The following is a 17966-nucleotide window of genomic DNA, read 5'->3' on the forward strand; positions in this document are numbered from 1 at the left end:
TGACGTGAGAAAACAGGTTAAAAAGAACTATATTCTGAAAATGACAGATTTTCTATCACTTAACACTTTTACCTCCAATATTTATGGTTATTATCAGACAATGTAGAAAAAAGTTGTCTAAAAAGGTATTCATGTAAAAAATATATATGTTTAAGTTGTTATTTTTTGTATTTTTAAAAAACATGGTTTTAAAGAAATTATTGTGATTTCCCAAAGACATTTAAAAAAAGTCTCTTATTAAGCTATACCTAAAATTAGAGATTTTTGTATTTAAATAAACCCCCCCACCCACCCCCACACATTGATGGTTCACTTGTTTTTGTAGAGTGTTAATCCAGGAGAGACCTGGTCTTTTCAAATCTTCTATAGGGGTGAATGAAGGCACACAGATAATATGGTAGTTTGTAGCTAATGTCATGCATTTCTTATTGTGCCAAACAAATGAAGATTATTTACATTAAGTGCTTGCTTTATCAAGGAAATAGTTATCACAGTATCATAGAAAAAATACTAGTGCAGTTGTTACATTAAGATAACCAAATAGGGCACCTGGGTGGCTCAGTCGATTAAGCAACTGCCTTTGACTCAGGCCATGATCCCAGGGTCCAGGGTTCTGGGCCGTGTCAGGCTCCCTGCTCAGCCGGGAGTCTCCTTCTCCCTCTACCCCTTACCCCTGCTTGTGCTCTCTCTGTCTCTTGCTCTCTCTCTCAAATAAAATATTTAAAATAAAAAGATAACCAAATAATAGCAGTGGGGAAAACTTTTTTATTGAGTATCTGAAATCATCTGAAAGTTAGATACTGGATTGTGTGTAATGTTATTCGTGTTCCAGATTTGTACTTGACTTCCACTGTTGAATTCGAGTTATAAAGATCAAGGTATAATCTAATTGAGCAAATGCTCTGTGTTTGGTTTTTAAGAGCTGCGTCACATGTCATTCTGTTCTTAGTGAGATTGTTAGGATTGGCCTCTTTTCCAGAGTTTCCTTAGTTGTAATCACCTACTGAACTTTCATCTTTGTTTTTCTTCCAATTTTTAGAAAGATGGTATCTAGCAAATATTGTGTTACTAAGAATATAAGAATGAATGCAGTGGTTCAGACCTGGTAACAGTGTAAGAAACAAAATGAAGGGCCGCCTGGATGACTCAGTTGGTCAAGTGTCTGCCTTTGGCTCAGGTCATGATCCTGGTGTCCTGGGATCCAGCCCTACATCGGGCTCCCTGCTCAGTGGGGCGTCTGCTTCTCCATCTTGCTCTGCCTTTCCTCCCCGGCTTGTGCTCTCTCTCTCTCTCCCTCTCTCAAATACATAAATAAATAAATAAGAAACAAAATGTAAAGACGCCATTCGTTTTGATCTGGACCTTGGTTAGCGGTTAGGACTATGCCCCATACATCTCTTAATAATCCTTAGTAAATTTGTAGGTTTACTAATCTGAATATAGTCTTAAACTTTTTATAATGGGAAATTACAAACATATACAAATGTAAATAGAATAGTACGGTTAACCTCCATTGTCATTCTTTTTTTCTTTTCAAATTTTTATTTAAATTCTAGTTTGTTAACATAAACTGTTTTTTTATTAAGTAATCTCTATGCCCAACATGGGTCTTGAACTCACAACCCTGAGATCAAGAGTCGCATGTTCCACTGACTGAGCCAGACAGGCTCCCCTCTATTGTTTTATCTATTACTTGTTCCCTTTTTTCTTGTAGTATTTTAAAACAAAGCCTAGTCATTATATCATTTCACATGTCAGTCCTTCAGTATGTTTTTTTTATTATGTTATGTTAATTACCATACATTACATCATTAGTTTTTGATGTAGTGTTCCATGATTCATTGTTTGCGTGTAACACCCAGTGCTCCATTCAGTACGTGCCGTCTTTAATACCCATCACCAGGCTAACCCATTCCCCGACCCCCCTTTAGGATGTTTTTCTGAGTGGTTTAATAAGCTTATTACATACTGATTGAATTTTTTCCCTAAACTTTTGTTTCTAGAAACAGATTGGCCAGTCAAAAGTAAATGTATACTGCTTATATTATGACCCATGTAATTCATGATTCTTGAACTAGGTCATATTATGATAGATCTTGCTTTGGACTTGGGTTCTTAAAATTTTTTTTGTCACGGTACACTTGCAGTTTTGTGACTCCTATGATTCTCTTTTTTGGAATAATGTTTTTAAATGCATAAAATAAAATACATAGAATAACAAAAGAAATCAATTACATTGAATTATAATTATTGAGATATTAAAGTTCTGATACAAGTTTCTTTATTAATGAATTAAAAAATATCTAGCCACAGGTCTAAAAGTTACCATATTTTCTAAGCAGTAATAAGCATGTGACAATATTCTGAGATATCTGCAATAGTTGTGAGACAAAAATATGTATGATTTCTATTAATGACACATTCTCCTGTATTGCTAATACTGGTATGGGCAGTTTCCTACATTCAAAATCTAAAGAAGTGCAAATTTCAGTGAAAACGAAGGAGTATTTTTCTTCCCATTCAAGTTTATGGTCCCGTGCTTTAGAGAGTGTTAGTTTTTGTGTTTGTTTTTAGTTTTCATGGATGTCTCAAGTTATTGCTACATACTCTGCTGTTCTCGTTTTGCCCTAGATATATCACTGTAGGTTTTAGCCTACCTTAATTGATCCTAGTTTTATTTTAACTATAAAAGTTTTTGAGTTGAGAACTCTTGTTTCCTAACATTTTAAGATAGCCACCCATGAATTTTTAGTTAGGGACTTGTATTTGAATGTGAGGAGTATTATCTCAGACTCTGAGGGAAGGAGTAAAGTTCCAGGAATGGTAGTAGAATAGGAGAGCAGTTTTGTTCTATCGTGAGAATTGGAATATTTTTAGTTTGGAAAAATTTGTACACATTACATTCTTAAAGCGATGTGGAGTGATATCCAAGATCTGGTTTTTACAAGTATATACATTTGCTTAGAATTTTATAGTTCATAAAACCATTCAAATACCCTATTTTCCTTGATTACAACAACCCTATGAAGTAGATTTGGCAAGATTATCATTATTCCCATATATGGGATTTGGAGACTGAGGCTTAGTTGCTTATTTGAAGATAAGTAGTTATAACCTTACCTCTTTAAGGTTGTAGATTATCACTCTTTTAGATATACCTAATCATTTTGTTAGATCTGTGATTGTTCCCAGGGTTAAACTCATACGTTTTTTTTTGTTTTTTTTTTTTAAAGATTTTATTCATTTATTTGACAGAGAGAGACACAGCGAGAGAGGGAACACAAGCAGGGGGAGTGGGAGAGGGAGAAGCAGGCTTCCCTCCGAGTGGGGAGCCCGATGCGGGGCTCGATCCCAGGACCATGAGATCATGACCTGAGCCGAAGGCAGATGCTTAACGACTGAGCCACTCAGGTGCCCCTAAACTCATAAGTTTTTCTGTTTGAGATGGCATCCTTGATTTTATATTTTCTAAAACGTCATTGAAACCTGATTTTATAAAGGCACACTATGGGAGGTTGTTAATCCTACTTTCATGACCTTGAACTCAACATTTCACACCAATTGAGTAATTTTGTCCTAGTTGATTTGCCGTGAGAACACTTTGGACTTTGATAAGAAGACCAGCTGTTTGGTCCTTTTGTTTTTAATTTTCAAAACTACTGTGTTGGATGGTCACTTAGGAGTACATACATAAACGCAGTGCTGTGGTTGTTAGTGATGGGAAAAATCACAAGGAAATTTGACTGTTTTATAACAGAAGGTGAAATATGTAACAGTGCATATTTGGAATAGGTTTTATAATGGAGGCAAATAGTAGGAACTCAAATACTGGTTAATGCAAATATTTTTGATTACTGAACAAGCTAGTTGATTTCCATGAGTTAGGCTATTAGGAAGAAAAGATACAAGCATGAGAACATGCTGATTATAGAATGACAGAGAATAAACAGGTTATACAAAAATAGGTAACCCCAAAATGAGAAATGTGTATACTTGCTCTCAGTAAAATTTACACTGGTTCAGATTGAACTCTTGGTATAGAAATTTGGCAGTAATTTACTCAAATCAAGTAGATAGACTATCTTTTTGATGCTCTTGGAGCTTTTATTACTATTTTTAACAATTTCTCTTTTTAATTTTTTTTAAAGATTTTATTTATTTGACAGAGAGAGACAGCGAGAGAGGAAACACAAGCAGGGGGAGTGGGAGAGGGAGAAGCAGGCTCCCACTGAGCAGGGAGCCTGATGGCCAGGCTCGGTCCCAGGACCCCGGGATCATGACCTGAGCTGAAGGCAGATGCTTAATGACTGAGCCACCCAGGTGCCCCTCTTTTTAACAATTTCTGTTATGATTTGCCATATATACTTTTCTGTCTTCATTTGCTAAGTGCCAGTTGAGGGGTACAGACAGTACTGCTGCCTGGTTTTAGAGGGAGGAGCCCCATTTACAAGGATATTTGTAGAGGAAGTGAGATCATTTATACCTTCCAAGTATAAATAGGACCTAGCCAAGTAGAAAGGTGTACAGAGGCATTCTAGACAAATGGAATGGCATTAGGGAAGTATACAGGGGATATTTAAAAGTAGATAATTTTGATAAGAGCTAAGGGTTTGTGTTGGGCAAGAAATGGTAAAAAAGTTAATTTGGGGGGCGCCTGGGTGGCTCAGTCATTATGTGTCTGCCTTCGGTTCAGGTCATGATCCCAGGGTCCTGGGATCAAGCCCCGCATCAGGTTCCCTGCTCAGTGGGAAGCCTGCTTCTCCCTCTCCCACTCCCTCTGCTTGTGTTCCCTCTCTCCCTGTGTCTCTCTCTATCAAATAAATAAATAAAATCTTTAAAAAAACAAAAGGTAATTTGGGGTCAGATTATACAAACTCTTGAATATCTGGAAGAGATTTGGATGTTTTCTGTAGGCTTCTGCCCTTCAAATTGGGGTACACATTCTTGCTGTATAGGGTATGCAGATCCACAGGATAAATATAACACACCTTCCAGGAATATCACTTTTTAGAAGATTTGGGGAGGAAATAACTATTTATAAATGAAGATTATAGAGTAGAAAACACACTTCACATGCAATTTTAAGATAAATTGTAAGATTTAAGGTAAAAGCCTAATAAGATCCTGAATGAAGTATGGGCTTATATAAAGACATTTCGTCCTCTAACTCTAGAATTGTAAAGATGTGTTTTCAGTATCCTCAAGCTGTTCTACTCTTTTAATAGACATGTTTGAATGACACAGGTCAAAGTAGTATGTAGCCATTATAAATTTGTTTTAGGAAAATTGAAGGAAGATAGACCTAAACTTAGGAGACGAGGCAGGAGACTATTCAGATAGTTTAAAATTCAGGTTAAGAGCAGGTCTTGGTAGGGTAGAAAGCATATCATATTAGCAGTCTTTTCAAAAGAAGATTGTATTCAATATAGTGGCTTATGATACAGGAGCAGTGGTTCACAAAGTTAAGTAAAAAGGCCGAGATGTCTCCCAGGTTTTAAGCTTGGATGACTGGAAGTGTGGTGGTGCCATTAATGGGTATACAGAGGTAAGGAAGAGTTTGATGGGGTGTAGAAATGGGGGCAGGACCAGCAGAGGTGGCAGGGCTTTGATGAATTTATTTGATATGTTGAATTTGAGGAGACTGTAGGTTATCAAAAGGAGGAATGGCAGATAGGCAATGTAAGAAGGAACTGGAGAGAGATCTGGGAATAATATGTAAATTTGGGAACTTTACTCATGGAACATAGATGGGTCCATTAGAGTAGATAGAATTTCTGAGGATGAGAGTGGAAGAGATTTTTGAAGATTGTGCATTGGCCCAAATATGTCACATACTAGGAGGGAATAGGGCTATAAAAATGGATTCAGGTTAGGGATAATCCTTGGAGAATATAGTCATAGTGTGGAAGCAAAATGAGGGTCAAGTTTGAAAAAGGAATATTGTTTATTAGTAAGTTCACGGAGAGATCCAAGAGAATGTGGACTGAGGAAAGGCCATTAAATTAGACAATTATGAGTTAGTGGTGTAATTAGAATACTTGGCAAAGGAGTGAGGACAGAAGGACACAATTTGTGAATCGTAAAAAAAATCCTTTCTGTACCAGAATTATCTCTCAATCTGAGCATATTTTATACAGAAAAAACTCACTTAGTACTCCTAAAAGGAACAAAATGAAACATGTTGTGTAAGAATTCTAAAAAACTGAAGAACAAATAGAAGAAGCAATTGGTATATTAAATAATGCATTATTTTGTATTTGAATGCTTCCAGGTTTTTTTGGAAAAAAAGTCATTATGGTATTCTGGCTCTAAAAAGTCAATTTTGACAGTTTGGCTGTGGTTTTAAAAGCTAAAACATTCTTTTGTACTTTATTGGAACAAGATATTTATGTAGGATCCACATAGATCATACATATTTAACATGTCATATATGTAAAAAACATGACATTGAGTAATTTAAAATACATAATGCTGAATATTTTTTGACTAAGGTGAGTCACTATATAACTTAGGTACTGTATTCTTTAAAAGCTAGATTTAATTCAAAATTTTATTTCTATTTGGTAGTTTCTTTAAAAAACTTATTTAAAAAATACTGATAAGTAATATTTTTATGATAAAAAGATTTGTATTTAGTAATCCTTGAGGGTTAGAATTCAGATTTTTAAAATGAGAAAAATTGTAATCATTCTTTTATCACATGTCATTAAAAAACTACAAGAATTTAAATTTCTATATTTTAAGGGAGTGAGTCTTTATTGAATTTGGAAACATACATACACATCTGTCAGGCTATTTAAACATTCAATAACTTGTTATGATTTTTACTTCTATTTGACAACCTACACATAAGTATTAGACTCATACCATGTCCACGGGGAATAAATTATTAAACTTGAGGCCACAGATATTTTCATTCTCATTATATTCTGACAAGATCCCTTTAAAATTGTTTTCACGATATTAAGTGTTAAAATATATAAAAGGTATACAGTATATAGATAAGTTAACAAATATGTTAAGATACAGTGATGCGTGATATTAAGGTCAATATGACCTAGTAATCATGATCTACTGCATTTGTTTAAGACAGTTAACCTCTTTTAACACAGTATTTTATCCTGCTTCATTTGACTTCATAAATAAAGCATACCAAACATTTTTTTCAGATTATTTGGTAGCAAAATGAAGCATCAGTTTTAAAATTAGTATTAATAGATTTTCATATGTACTCTGCACTGACTGAATTTTAATTTTGAAATTAATAATATTACAGCATTTAGGAAATATTATCAGTCTTTTAGTTTATTCAAGTTCAGAATTTTAGCAAGAAAATTAATTTTTTAAGCTGAGCAAGTTATGAAATTAGCCTACATGATGACTCTTAAAATAAAAGTCCTTGTAAATTTTTTATTTAAGAAATGACTTAATAATTCACCCATTGGGTAAAATTCAGATTGTGACTACATAAAATTGGTTCTCACATCACAAAACATATGAATAAATGATATCATAAGAATTTTGATTGGGAAAGATAAATGGTATTCTTTGAGGTGATTTGACGATATGTTTACTTTTAACTTGATAGTGACTTTAAAAAAGAATCTATTTCTGAAGGCTTCTGTTAGGGATTTAATACCAGATTCTTAAACCACAGTAACTTCAGATGAGTTTAATGTTTAATTTGTTGGCTTTTTAATTTGTCTCAGTTCATTCAGAGCTTTCTGAATCTGTTGGATGGATCAACATTTTAGTTGATTTGACAGAGTATAACCTTCCATTTTGAGACTTCCAGCATATTCCTCTTCTCCTCTCTGGCTTAGTTTTTGCTCTTGGCTTGTTATATTTACCATTCAGGTTGTTTTCCCCACAAACATTGTGCCACCACCAGCCTCCTAAAGAAGACAGTGCATTTCATGAATACAAACTCATGTAGTTACTGTTACTACATTTCCCCACGAGTACATCTTCACTTCTTACAAATATGATAATATTGTATGCATAGTGCATGTATCCCACTTTTTTTTTTTTAAAGATTTTATTTATTTATTTGAGAGAGAGAGAGGGAGAGAGAGCACATGAGAGGGGGGAGGGCCAGAGGGAGAAGCAGACTCCCTGCCGAGCAGGGAGCCCGATGCGGGACTCGATCCAGGGACTCCAGGATCATGACCTGAGCCAAAGGCAGTCGCTTAACCAACTGAGCCACCCAGGCGCCCGCATGTATCCCACTTTTAAATAATCTTTGTAAGTCTTGTGTATATCACCCAAAATAAAATACGTGAGAAAGGTTGTAGGTAAAATATCAAGTTGAACTAGAATCAAATTAATAGTTATGTTAAGAGGTTTTTACCTATAGAAAAAATGTTTGTTTGGGATTCAGTTTTTAAAGAGTTGACATTGTAGGTATTAGCTAATACTTTTGGAAGATATTTTGTAGATATGAAAATGAAGTATTGATATTAGGAAAATGATACCTGAGTAACTTTCTGGACAGTTGACATGTCCTTTTGCCATGTGATCCCAAGTAGAAAACACCAAATCTTTGTGTTCCGGGAGTGCACTGGGGACGTTGCCACTAATTTCAACTAGGTGTAACGTATAGTTGGTTTCATGATTTCCCAAGTGAAAGGAATATTCAATATAATGCTTGTTGTCATTCCAGTCTTCTAGTTCAATTCGTAAAATGTAATTAGATTGCTTTACTATGGAGTATATCTTCTCTAGACCCAACCAAAATTCTCCTGAAAAGAAAGTAAAAATCTGCGGGTTGTTAACTGCAGATTAGGTACCAACAGGTTTTTTTGTTTTTGATACTGGTTTTTTTATTGGTGTAAGTCAGTGAGTTGTTTTAGCCTAGAATCCCTTGGTTATTTATTTATTTTTTTTAAGATTTATTTATTCACTTGAGAGAGCGAGAGAGAGAGAGTACATGAGAGCTGGGGAGGGTTAGAGGGAGAAGCAGGCTCCTCGCTGAGCAGGGAGCCTGATGCGGGACTCGATCCAGGGACTCCAGGATCATGACCTGAGCCAAAGGCAGTTGCTTAACCAACTGAGCCACCCAGGCGCCCCGAATCCCTTGGTTATTTTAGAGTCTCTTAAAATATTTCTTTTTAAAACAATGTTATTGAAGATAGTGAAATGTACAAAAAATGTTAAAAATATTAATAAGCCTGCCTAAAGTGTGATTATGATTTTTTTTGAGACATACTTCATGGGTGAAACATATTAGGCAATTATAGATATTTTAATCTGGTCATTGGTAAAATATTATCTCATTTCTAGGTCCTTAGGTATACTGGCTTTACTATCAGGAATTTATTAATACCCATATACTATCAAATGGTTTGTTAAGTATTTGTACTATTACATTCAGTATTACTTGGATGATAATAGTGTCATTTTCTTCAAATATAGTCTTGGCCTTTGATATTTGCTTGATATATGTTTTCTTTGTAGAAAAATAAGGGAATAAATTTTTTAGACATTTTAAATTAAAAAACATAATTCTTAATAACTTCTCTCTTTAATCTTAAAAATTATTTTTATTTGGAATTAAAACCAACATAAATACAAATAGATTTCTTTTTAATTATCACAGTCCTTTCTATTAAAGTGTTTAAGGAAAAAAGTCAAACTTCTATTGCTCTTGAATTAGACAACAATTTTAGAGATTTAAAGTACAAATGTCTTATTTTCTTATAGAAATAAATGAGTATTATGGTTTTAACAGTCAGCCTTTTATTTTAGAGTTACACTAACTCTTAGAAGATTTGGATCTGCAAAACATATCACCGAATATCTTTTAAGATTTTATTTATTTATTTGAGACAGAGAGAATGAGAGAGACAGAGAGCACATGAGAGGGGGGAGGGTCAGAGGGAGAAGCAGGCTCCCTGCTGAGCAGGGAGCCCGATGCGGACTCGATCCCGGGACTCCGGGATCATGACCTGAGCCGAAGGCAGTCGCTTAACCAACTGAGCCACCCAGGTGCCCCGAATATACCTTTTAGTTAGGGAATTAACTAGTAGTTTGAATATAAAATTTTTTAAATGATCAAATAGTACTGAATGTTTAATAAAAAATTTGATATAATAATGGATGTTTTCCAGTTTATAAATGAGTACTTTATATTTGTGAATTTTTATAATGTGCCTTTTGGATTTTTAAACCCCTTATTTATTTTTGTTTTGCTTATTTTATCTTATTTTGTGATTAAAATATAATCATTGTACTGAGCTAACTCATTTATTTTAAATCACATTTTCTATAGTATACATTTATAATATTTAAACAGTTGAGATTTAAACATTTTGTACTGTACCCCTTGACAGTTTCCTTGTTCCTACCACCTTCCAAATAATTAATATTAAAAATGCTAAAAAAGAAAGTAGAGTGACCAGTGATAAGGATGGTTTTCTTCATAGCTCATTCATAGCATTTACCACTTACCAGAGCACATAGCATTTAATCATAATTATCTTTAATAATTATAATTATGATAATTAGAAGCCATCAAATTAAATTGTGATACATATACTTAAGAACGGACATGAAATTGTGATTAAGTATAATTCAAATAGACGCTTGTAATAACTGTAAATTACTAACAGATATGTAATTATTACTTAATAAATTCTAAGAAGGCTGGGCCTATTTCTCATTCATTGTTGCATTCCTAATGCCCAATCCAAAATAGATTCCCAGTAAATATTTTTAAGTTAACGAGTGAATGAATGAATGAATGAATGAAGTCACCTTACCATCAAGTGTCCCAAAACCATATCTGTAGTTTTCCCAGGTTTCATTGAAGTTTTGTGATCCATCTGTTCGGTGTTGAATTAATGTCCATGACCTATCTGAATATAATGAACAAAATTGTGTATTTTAAATAGATTGACGCTGACCGATGTAACAAAATACTGTGTTGTTTTTTTTTTTTTTAAAGGTTTCTTTTATTTATTTGAGAGGGGAAGAGAGAGAGAGAGAGAGCACAAGCTGGGGATGGGTCAGATGGAGAGCGGGGGAGACAGAGAGAGAGAGCAAGAGAGGAGCAAGCTCTTTGCTGAACAGATTGCCCAACATGAAGCTTGATCCCAGGATTCTGGGATCATGACCTGAGCCGAAGGCATATACTTAACCAACTGAACCACCCAGCTACCCCAAAATACTGTTTTCTTGTTTTTATTTTATTTTATTTTAAAGATTTTATTTATTTATTTGAGAGAGAAGGACAGAGAGTGACAGAAGTAGCACAAGCAGGGAGGAGAGGGAGAAGCAGACTCTGAGGCAGGGCTCGATCCCTGGACCCCAGGATCGTGACCCCAGCCAAAGGCAGACGCTTAACTGACTGAGCCACCCAGTTGCCCCTTGTTTTGATTTTAATTGGTGGCTTTGTAATGTAGTCATTAATATCATATACCAGTTTATTATTTATTATGGTCCCAAGAAGTTAAGTAAAGGGCAACTAATGAATCTATCTTAATAAACTTATTAACAATAATAATTTCAGATTACTTTCTGGAAAAAGATGGAGAATATTGAGCAACTGCATGAGTAAATACAAAAATAAACAAGGCAAATATAAGTACTAGAGCTATGCAACTGCTCATGTTACTTATATTTCATTTACATATATTCAGAACAAAGATAATAGGATTAGTCTTACTAATAGGTAGTGAATAACCTGAGCTAATTACAGTCCATTTTCTCATCAGGCTGGTTTTACCTGATTTAACATCACAGTAGACATTAAAAACTTGCGAGTTGCTGGGTCTAATGGAATAGATGCCACTTGTATGTTCGCCTCTGTTATAAACGGTGGTACAATTAGCAGGAATGTCTAGAATCAAGAAAGTGTTATTACATAAGATATAGTAATAGGAATGGTATCTTTAGAGCTTGAGCTTTTACTTGACATTTTATGGAATTGTGGTAAATGTAGCCCTTAGCCTTTTTCAGTAATATATTACCAAGAGAGTACTTTATACTGAAGCAGATTTATTAGATGGCATGTTATGCAAACAATATTAAAATAATTATTATTAAACTGATTTGTTTTTAGGAAAAGTGACAAAATGAGAATTTTAGACACATATTTTTGCTAGATATAGGAAGAATATAAATATAATGCCACATACGAGACATTATTACAGTGCTCGGTGTGCATAGCACTTAATCAATAGGTGTATGTGGAAAGAGTAAACGTACATGAAGGAAACTTACAGAGACCTTTTGTGTGTGTGTGTGAATTACATATAAGTAAATATATTTTGAAAGTAGTATTTTGTGAATGTTCGGTTGGGAATGGAGACTTTGTTCTTTCATCTTTGTGGTTTTTTTAAATGAAAAATTTCAACAGGAAAGTAGAAACATTAGAGAGAACTTCATAGTCTTTCCATCTGTATTCAGTAATTGTTAATCTTTTGCCATTTTTGCTTCATAAGATTTGAAAGTAATTTCCAGACATTATGACCCTTAACCCCTTGAATATTTCAGCTTGTATCTCTTAAACATGAGATTATTTTCATACATAATTATAATACCATTATTACATCTAAGAAAATTTAAAATAATGTCATATTATCTAATATCAAGTCTACATCTATATTTTCCTGATTGTCTTAAGAATATGTTTTGTATGGTTAAAAAAAAACCAAAAAAACCTGCCAGGATCCAGTTTAGGTTGACACAGTGTATTTGGTGGATTTGTCTCTTTACTCTCTTGTAGTTTAAGAACAGGCCCTGAGAATAGCAATTTTTGATGGGAATGTCTAAGATAGGAGAAAAATTTGATGATAAAATACCTTCAAGAAAGAAACCCAACAAATTAACTTACCATCATGTTCTACATTGTTTGTTTCATTCAAGTGAAGAAAGGAGGTAGTTCTTGGTGCTCTTGGTTTAGAAGAAAGCGAATTTTCTGTGGATTCTTGAATACCAGTTCTTCTTAGCTGATGAAAGAATATAAATCTTTTAAAAATGGTACTAAAGGGGTGCCTGGGTGGCTCAGTTGGTTAAGCGACTGCCTTCGGCTCAGGTCATGATCCTGGAGTCCCTGGATCAAGTCCCGCATCGGGCTCCCTGCTCGGCAGGGAGCCTGCTTCTGCCTCTGACTGTCCCCCCTCTCATGTGCTCTCTCTCTCTCATTCTCTCTGTCTGAAATAAATAAATAAAATCTTAAAAAAAAAATGATACTGAATATACAGTTAGGGGAATCTGAGGGAGGATATTAAAAGTACAACTTGTAGGGGCGCCTGGGTGGCTCAGTCATTAAGCGTCTGCCTTCGGCTCAGGTCATGATCCCAGGGTCCTGGGATCGAGCCCCACATTGGGCTCCTTGCTCAGCGGGAAACCTGCTTCTCCCTCTCCTACTCCCCCTGCTTGTGTTCCCTCTCACTGTGTCTCTCTCTGTCAAATAAATAAATAAAATCTTAGGGAAAAAAAAGTACAGCTTGTATACATCTTTAAGTTCATGTTATTGCTTTTGATGTTAAAACAGTTAAGCAGTGACATACAGATTGTACACATGACCTGTTCTCAAAATACTTAATCAAGCACATTATCTAATGAGTTAAAAAAACTAGAGAAAGAGAGCAAAGCACAAACCAGAAATTGGTCAAAAAAGAGTAAGACCAAAGGTAAAAACTGCTTATTAGCATTTTTTAATACATTCTGTTCATTTATATGAATAGAATATGTATTCTATTTATCAACAGGCAGATTTTAAGCTTAATAATTCTCAGTTGTTGGGGCGCCTGGGTGGCTCAGTTGGTTAAGCAACTGCCTTCGGCTCAGGTCATGATCCTGGAGTCCCTGGATCGAGTCCCGCATCGGGCTCCCTGCTCGGCAGGGGGTCTGCTTCTCCCTCTGACCGTCCCCCCTCTCCTGTGCTCTCTCTCATTCTCTCTCTCAAATAAATAAATAAAAAATCTTTAAAAAAAAAATTCTCAGTTGTAGGCCTTATTGATTGAGTTTCAGACCTGCCTTAAAAACCTAGCACATAATTTGAAAAAGGCTGCTTTCTTTTTTTTTTTGAAAAAGGCTGCTTTCTTAATAGTTTTTTGGAATGTAAACATATCTGCAGAAGTAACAGATTGGCAGGCTTATTTGCTTACTTTCAATGCATTCAGTATTTCATTGCAAGTTTTAGCAATGTTTAGCAATAACAGTTTATTTTTATGCAAAATGTGCTGGGTTTGCTGTTTATTGACTGATAGCTTATTGATGGCCTAAGAAAAACAGATTATGTAATATCTTAATAGTGTTTTTTGATGTCGGCATTTCCTATGACCTTACTCATAAGGATCTGTTGTAGAGTTCATTTTCTGGATATTACCCTTTTCTTCGAGGTAACTGTATGATGTTAAAGACACTTAACTTACAGAGTTTTGGATTATTACTTGAAATTTGAGGAACGTGGGTCAGATTATCTGACACTTCTTTTAACTCAGATATTCATTGTTTTGAATTCTTCATACATTTTATTATTAGAAAGGATGTATATCATTTGATAATAGTGACATTTTGTTTTGTGAGTAGGCTCATTTAACCATAATAAAAGATATAAGAAAAAAGAATTTAGAAAAATAATGTAATGAGGAAGTTTTGGAAATCAAAACTAATTGGCAAAAACCCCTTTTGGATAATTAGCAAAAGTAAGAAAATAACCTACTAAGCTATCATTCATAATTAGCAAAAAATAACCTGAAATGATGAGTTATAAAATTTCTGAAACATATAATGATATGTTTGTATAGTGGAAATGGTTTTATAATTCTTGGCAACTATTTTTTTTTACAAGTTTCTCCATATTTGTATTATTTTTGGAACCCTCTGGAGTGCCTGTTTCATAGTATTAGTAATTAATATTTTTGAAATGTTAGGTTCTCACATTGCTTTATTTTAAATAGGTATCTCCCTCACCTACATTGGTAGATAATTTATGGATTACCTTGTAGATTAATTATACTGTTGGATATTGAACTTTACAGTTTCTAATATTACTAATAATAGCAAGCTTTTATTGACTTCTTTGTGTTGAATATGATACTAACTTTATTAATTCAACATATATTTATTGATTTCCTACTATGTCTCAGACAGTATTCTCTATTCCGGGGCAACAGCAATGAAAAAAATGAGGAAAATCCCTCTTCTCATGGAGTTTACATTCTAGTGAGGGGACAGACAAAATAAATAATGAAAATATACATATTATGTGAAATAGAGATAAGTGTAAAGGAAAAAAAGGAGAGTAATGAAGGAAGTAACAGGTTTTAAGGATGGGTTTGGGAATTGTAATTTTTTGATTAAGTGACCTAGTAAGACTTCACTGAGAATTTAATACTTGACAAAGACCTAAAGGAGATGAGAGTGGGCCATGCAGATCCCAGGGAGAAGAGCATTCTTCCCCTGGATGATAGACGGAACAAGGGCAAAGGCCCTGAGACAGCAGCATTTTTTTTTTTTTTAAGATTTTATTTATTTATTTGACAGAGACACAGTGAGAGAGGGAACACAAGCAGGGGGAGGGGGAGAGGGAGAAGCAGGCTTCCCATGGAGCAGGGAGCCCGATGCGGGGCTCGATCCCAGGACCCTGAGATCATGACCTGAGCCGTAGGCAGACGCTTAACGACTGAGCCACCCAGGCGCCCCGAGACAGCAGCATATTTGATGTGTAACTGGGAAGAGTTACCCTAGTATGACTAGAGTTGCAGAGATGAAGTCAGAGATAAGAGTCATCTAGGGTCTTATGGGCCACTGGAAGTGAGATGGTAAGCCATTGTATGGTTTTGAGCCAAGAGAGACATGATCTAATTTTGACTTAAAAAAATTAAAAAAAAAAAAAAGATTTATTTGAGAGAGAGCATGAGCAGGGGGAGGGGCCAAGGGAGCCCAACCCTGAGCCAAAGTCAGACGCTTAACTGACTGAGCTACCCAGGCACCCCTAATTTTGAGTTTTGATAGAATCATGTTGAAGATATACTTTACATGAGTTAATTCTTTTTTTTTCTTACGACACTCCTATAAGATAGGTTCTATTATTTTCTTGATAGAATAAGTGAGGAAACTGAGAGACAGAAGGGTTAAGTAATTTATTCAAGGTCACACAAAAGTTTTAGAGCCAAGATTCAAACCCAGGTAGTTTCTTAGCTTCAGAGTCTACAGTCTTAACAATCATGGTGATGTGATCTGTTTACTCATTATCCAACTATAAGTTTTAAAAATAAATTTAGGGTCTAATGTTTTCATAAACCTAGATTTTATATAAAAGATTGGATATACCATTAAAATATTGACTTACCTGGTTTTCTATTTCTTTTATTTGACTATGCTGTTGGTTTAATTGTCTATATTGTTCCTCCACGGTCTGTAGAAGGTCTTTGATGCTATTATCTTGCTGTTCTACAAAAGTCTAGACATAGATTGTAGGGTGGTTAGAAGTTTCTGTCTTTCTTACTTCTTTTTTCTTTCTCTTGTTAAATTAGACTTATTTTTTATAACACAATCTAAATTTTTAAAACTAATACTGGATTAGATAACTGAATATTGGCAACATTTTTCTCTTATATGCTTCTTTGAAATCCTTTTGTTTTTATATTATAAAATGTACCATCTCTAAAACCTAATTACCTGAACTTCAAAGTACTTCAGTTAAATGAAAAAAACAACAACAGTATTTTCATAGAACTTAATCTTTTACCATTTACTTATTACATTTATTCATTTTATTTTTACTTCATTTTTTTATTTTTATCCATTTTAAACATGGGAGGATAGTTTCAAATTATATTCTTTAACTTTTTACTTGCCTCCAGTAATTTGCAATACTGTAATAATTTAGTGTTCTAAATTTTATTAATTGGTTTGTAATTTTTATATGAAATGTAAAGTTTAGTTGTTTTTAGATATAATGTTAGGGAATCAGAAAAACCAACTTGAAATTATAATGGGAAATTTTATTTCCTAGAGGCTTTTTTTCCTTGAGAAAAGTATATTTCATTGATTCAACAAAGTAGCATGTTTTAAAATATTTTTTAAAAAGATCCACATTGAAAACATAATCATGAACCCTCTTTGATTTCTACTTACTTTAAGTGAAGTTACTTCTGGGTGTTCCTGAATTTCAGGTTGATTTTTAATTAAACTGGTTAATTGCTTCTCCAAATACCTCACTTTTTGTTGAAGTAGAATTTTTTCTTCTAGGAGGCTTTCAAGTTTTGAGTTGAGTTCAAGTGACATATTCTTCACTTCTTCATTCTTGACTTGCAGTTTGGATGTAGTTCTTCTGAGTTCCTTTTCTTCTTCTTTGATTTCATTGGTTTGCAGTGATAGGTCATAAAAAGACTGATCAAATATGTTGAGTTTTTGAAATATATCATTAATTTGGCCCTTAGTTTTATGGACAAAGTCTTTAAGACCATGTCCTAACTGAAGGAGGCCATTGGCTAAAATTTTTACATCATCTAACATAGCAAATCTTGATTTTGGCTCTGGAGACATAGAATCATATGATGAATAGTCCTGGTCAATTTTGGAAGAAATAACTAGAGGAATGATAAAAAGAAAGAGCTTAATTGTGTGCATTTTTATCCTAATTATTCAACTAATTTTCTCCTATAAGCAGACCTAGACTACTCAACCCCAGATATACCACAATTTGCCACATGAGCAGTAAGGTTGGCAAGCGAATATAGTTAATCATTAAGCTGTGTAAAGTTGTACGAATGTAACCTTCTACATTGAGTTAGATCAGTGCTAAATGAAATCAAAGAAGTGAGCAATTAACTTACTAGGTCATTTTAAGTTGTTAATGTATTTAATTTTGCAGTGTTACAAACTCCATCAGTTTCAGGGTTGCAAGAGCTACCTATTTTTTTGTTTTTTGTTTTTTAAAGATTTTATTTATTTATTTGACAGAGACAAAGCGAGAGGAGGAGCCCAAGTAGGGGGAGTGGGAGAGGGAG

The 17966-nt window shown here is 34.3% G+C and overlaps 2 protein-coding genes across 11 annotated transcripts in view; one reads left to right on the forward strand and one right to left on the reverse strand.

Annotated features, from left to right (window-relative positions):
• DOCK7 (dedicator of cytokinesis 7) overlaps positions 1-17966 on the forward strand; it is a 219485-nt gene that overhangs the window by 82812 nt on the left and 118707 nt on the right. The gene's annotated exons all lie outside the window — the stretch shown is intronic.
• Positions 7711-17800, reverse strand: ANGPTL3 (angiopoietin like 3). Its single transcript, XM_035018403.1, has 7 exons — positions 17092-17800; positions 16304-16414; positions 12836-12950; positions 11726-11839; positions 10761-10856; positions 8475-8741; positions 7711-7895 (listed from the first exon to the last, which is right to left on the reverse strand). Exons 1-7 carry the CDS (start codon positions 17584-17586, stop codon positions 7711-7713), a joined length of 1383 nt encoding a protein of 460 aa, XP_034874294.1. The 5' UTR covers positions 17587-17800.

This window comes from Mirounga leonina, unplaced genomic scaffold, assembly GCF_011800145.1.
Source record: "Mirounga leonina isolate KUSES-001 unplaced genomic scaffold, KU_Mleo_1.0 Mir_173, whole genome shotgun sequence".
NCBI classification, from domain to species: domain Eukaryota; kingdom Metazoa; phylum Chordata; class Mammalia; order Carnivora; family Phocidae; genus Mirounga; species Mirounga leonina.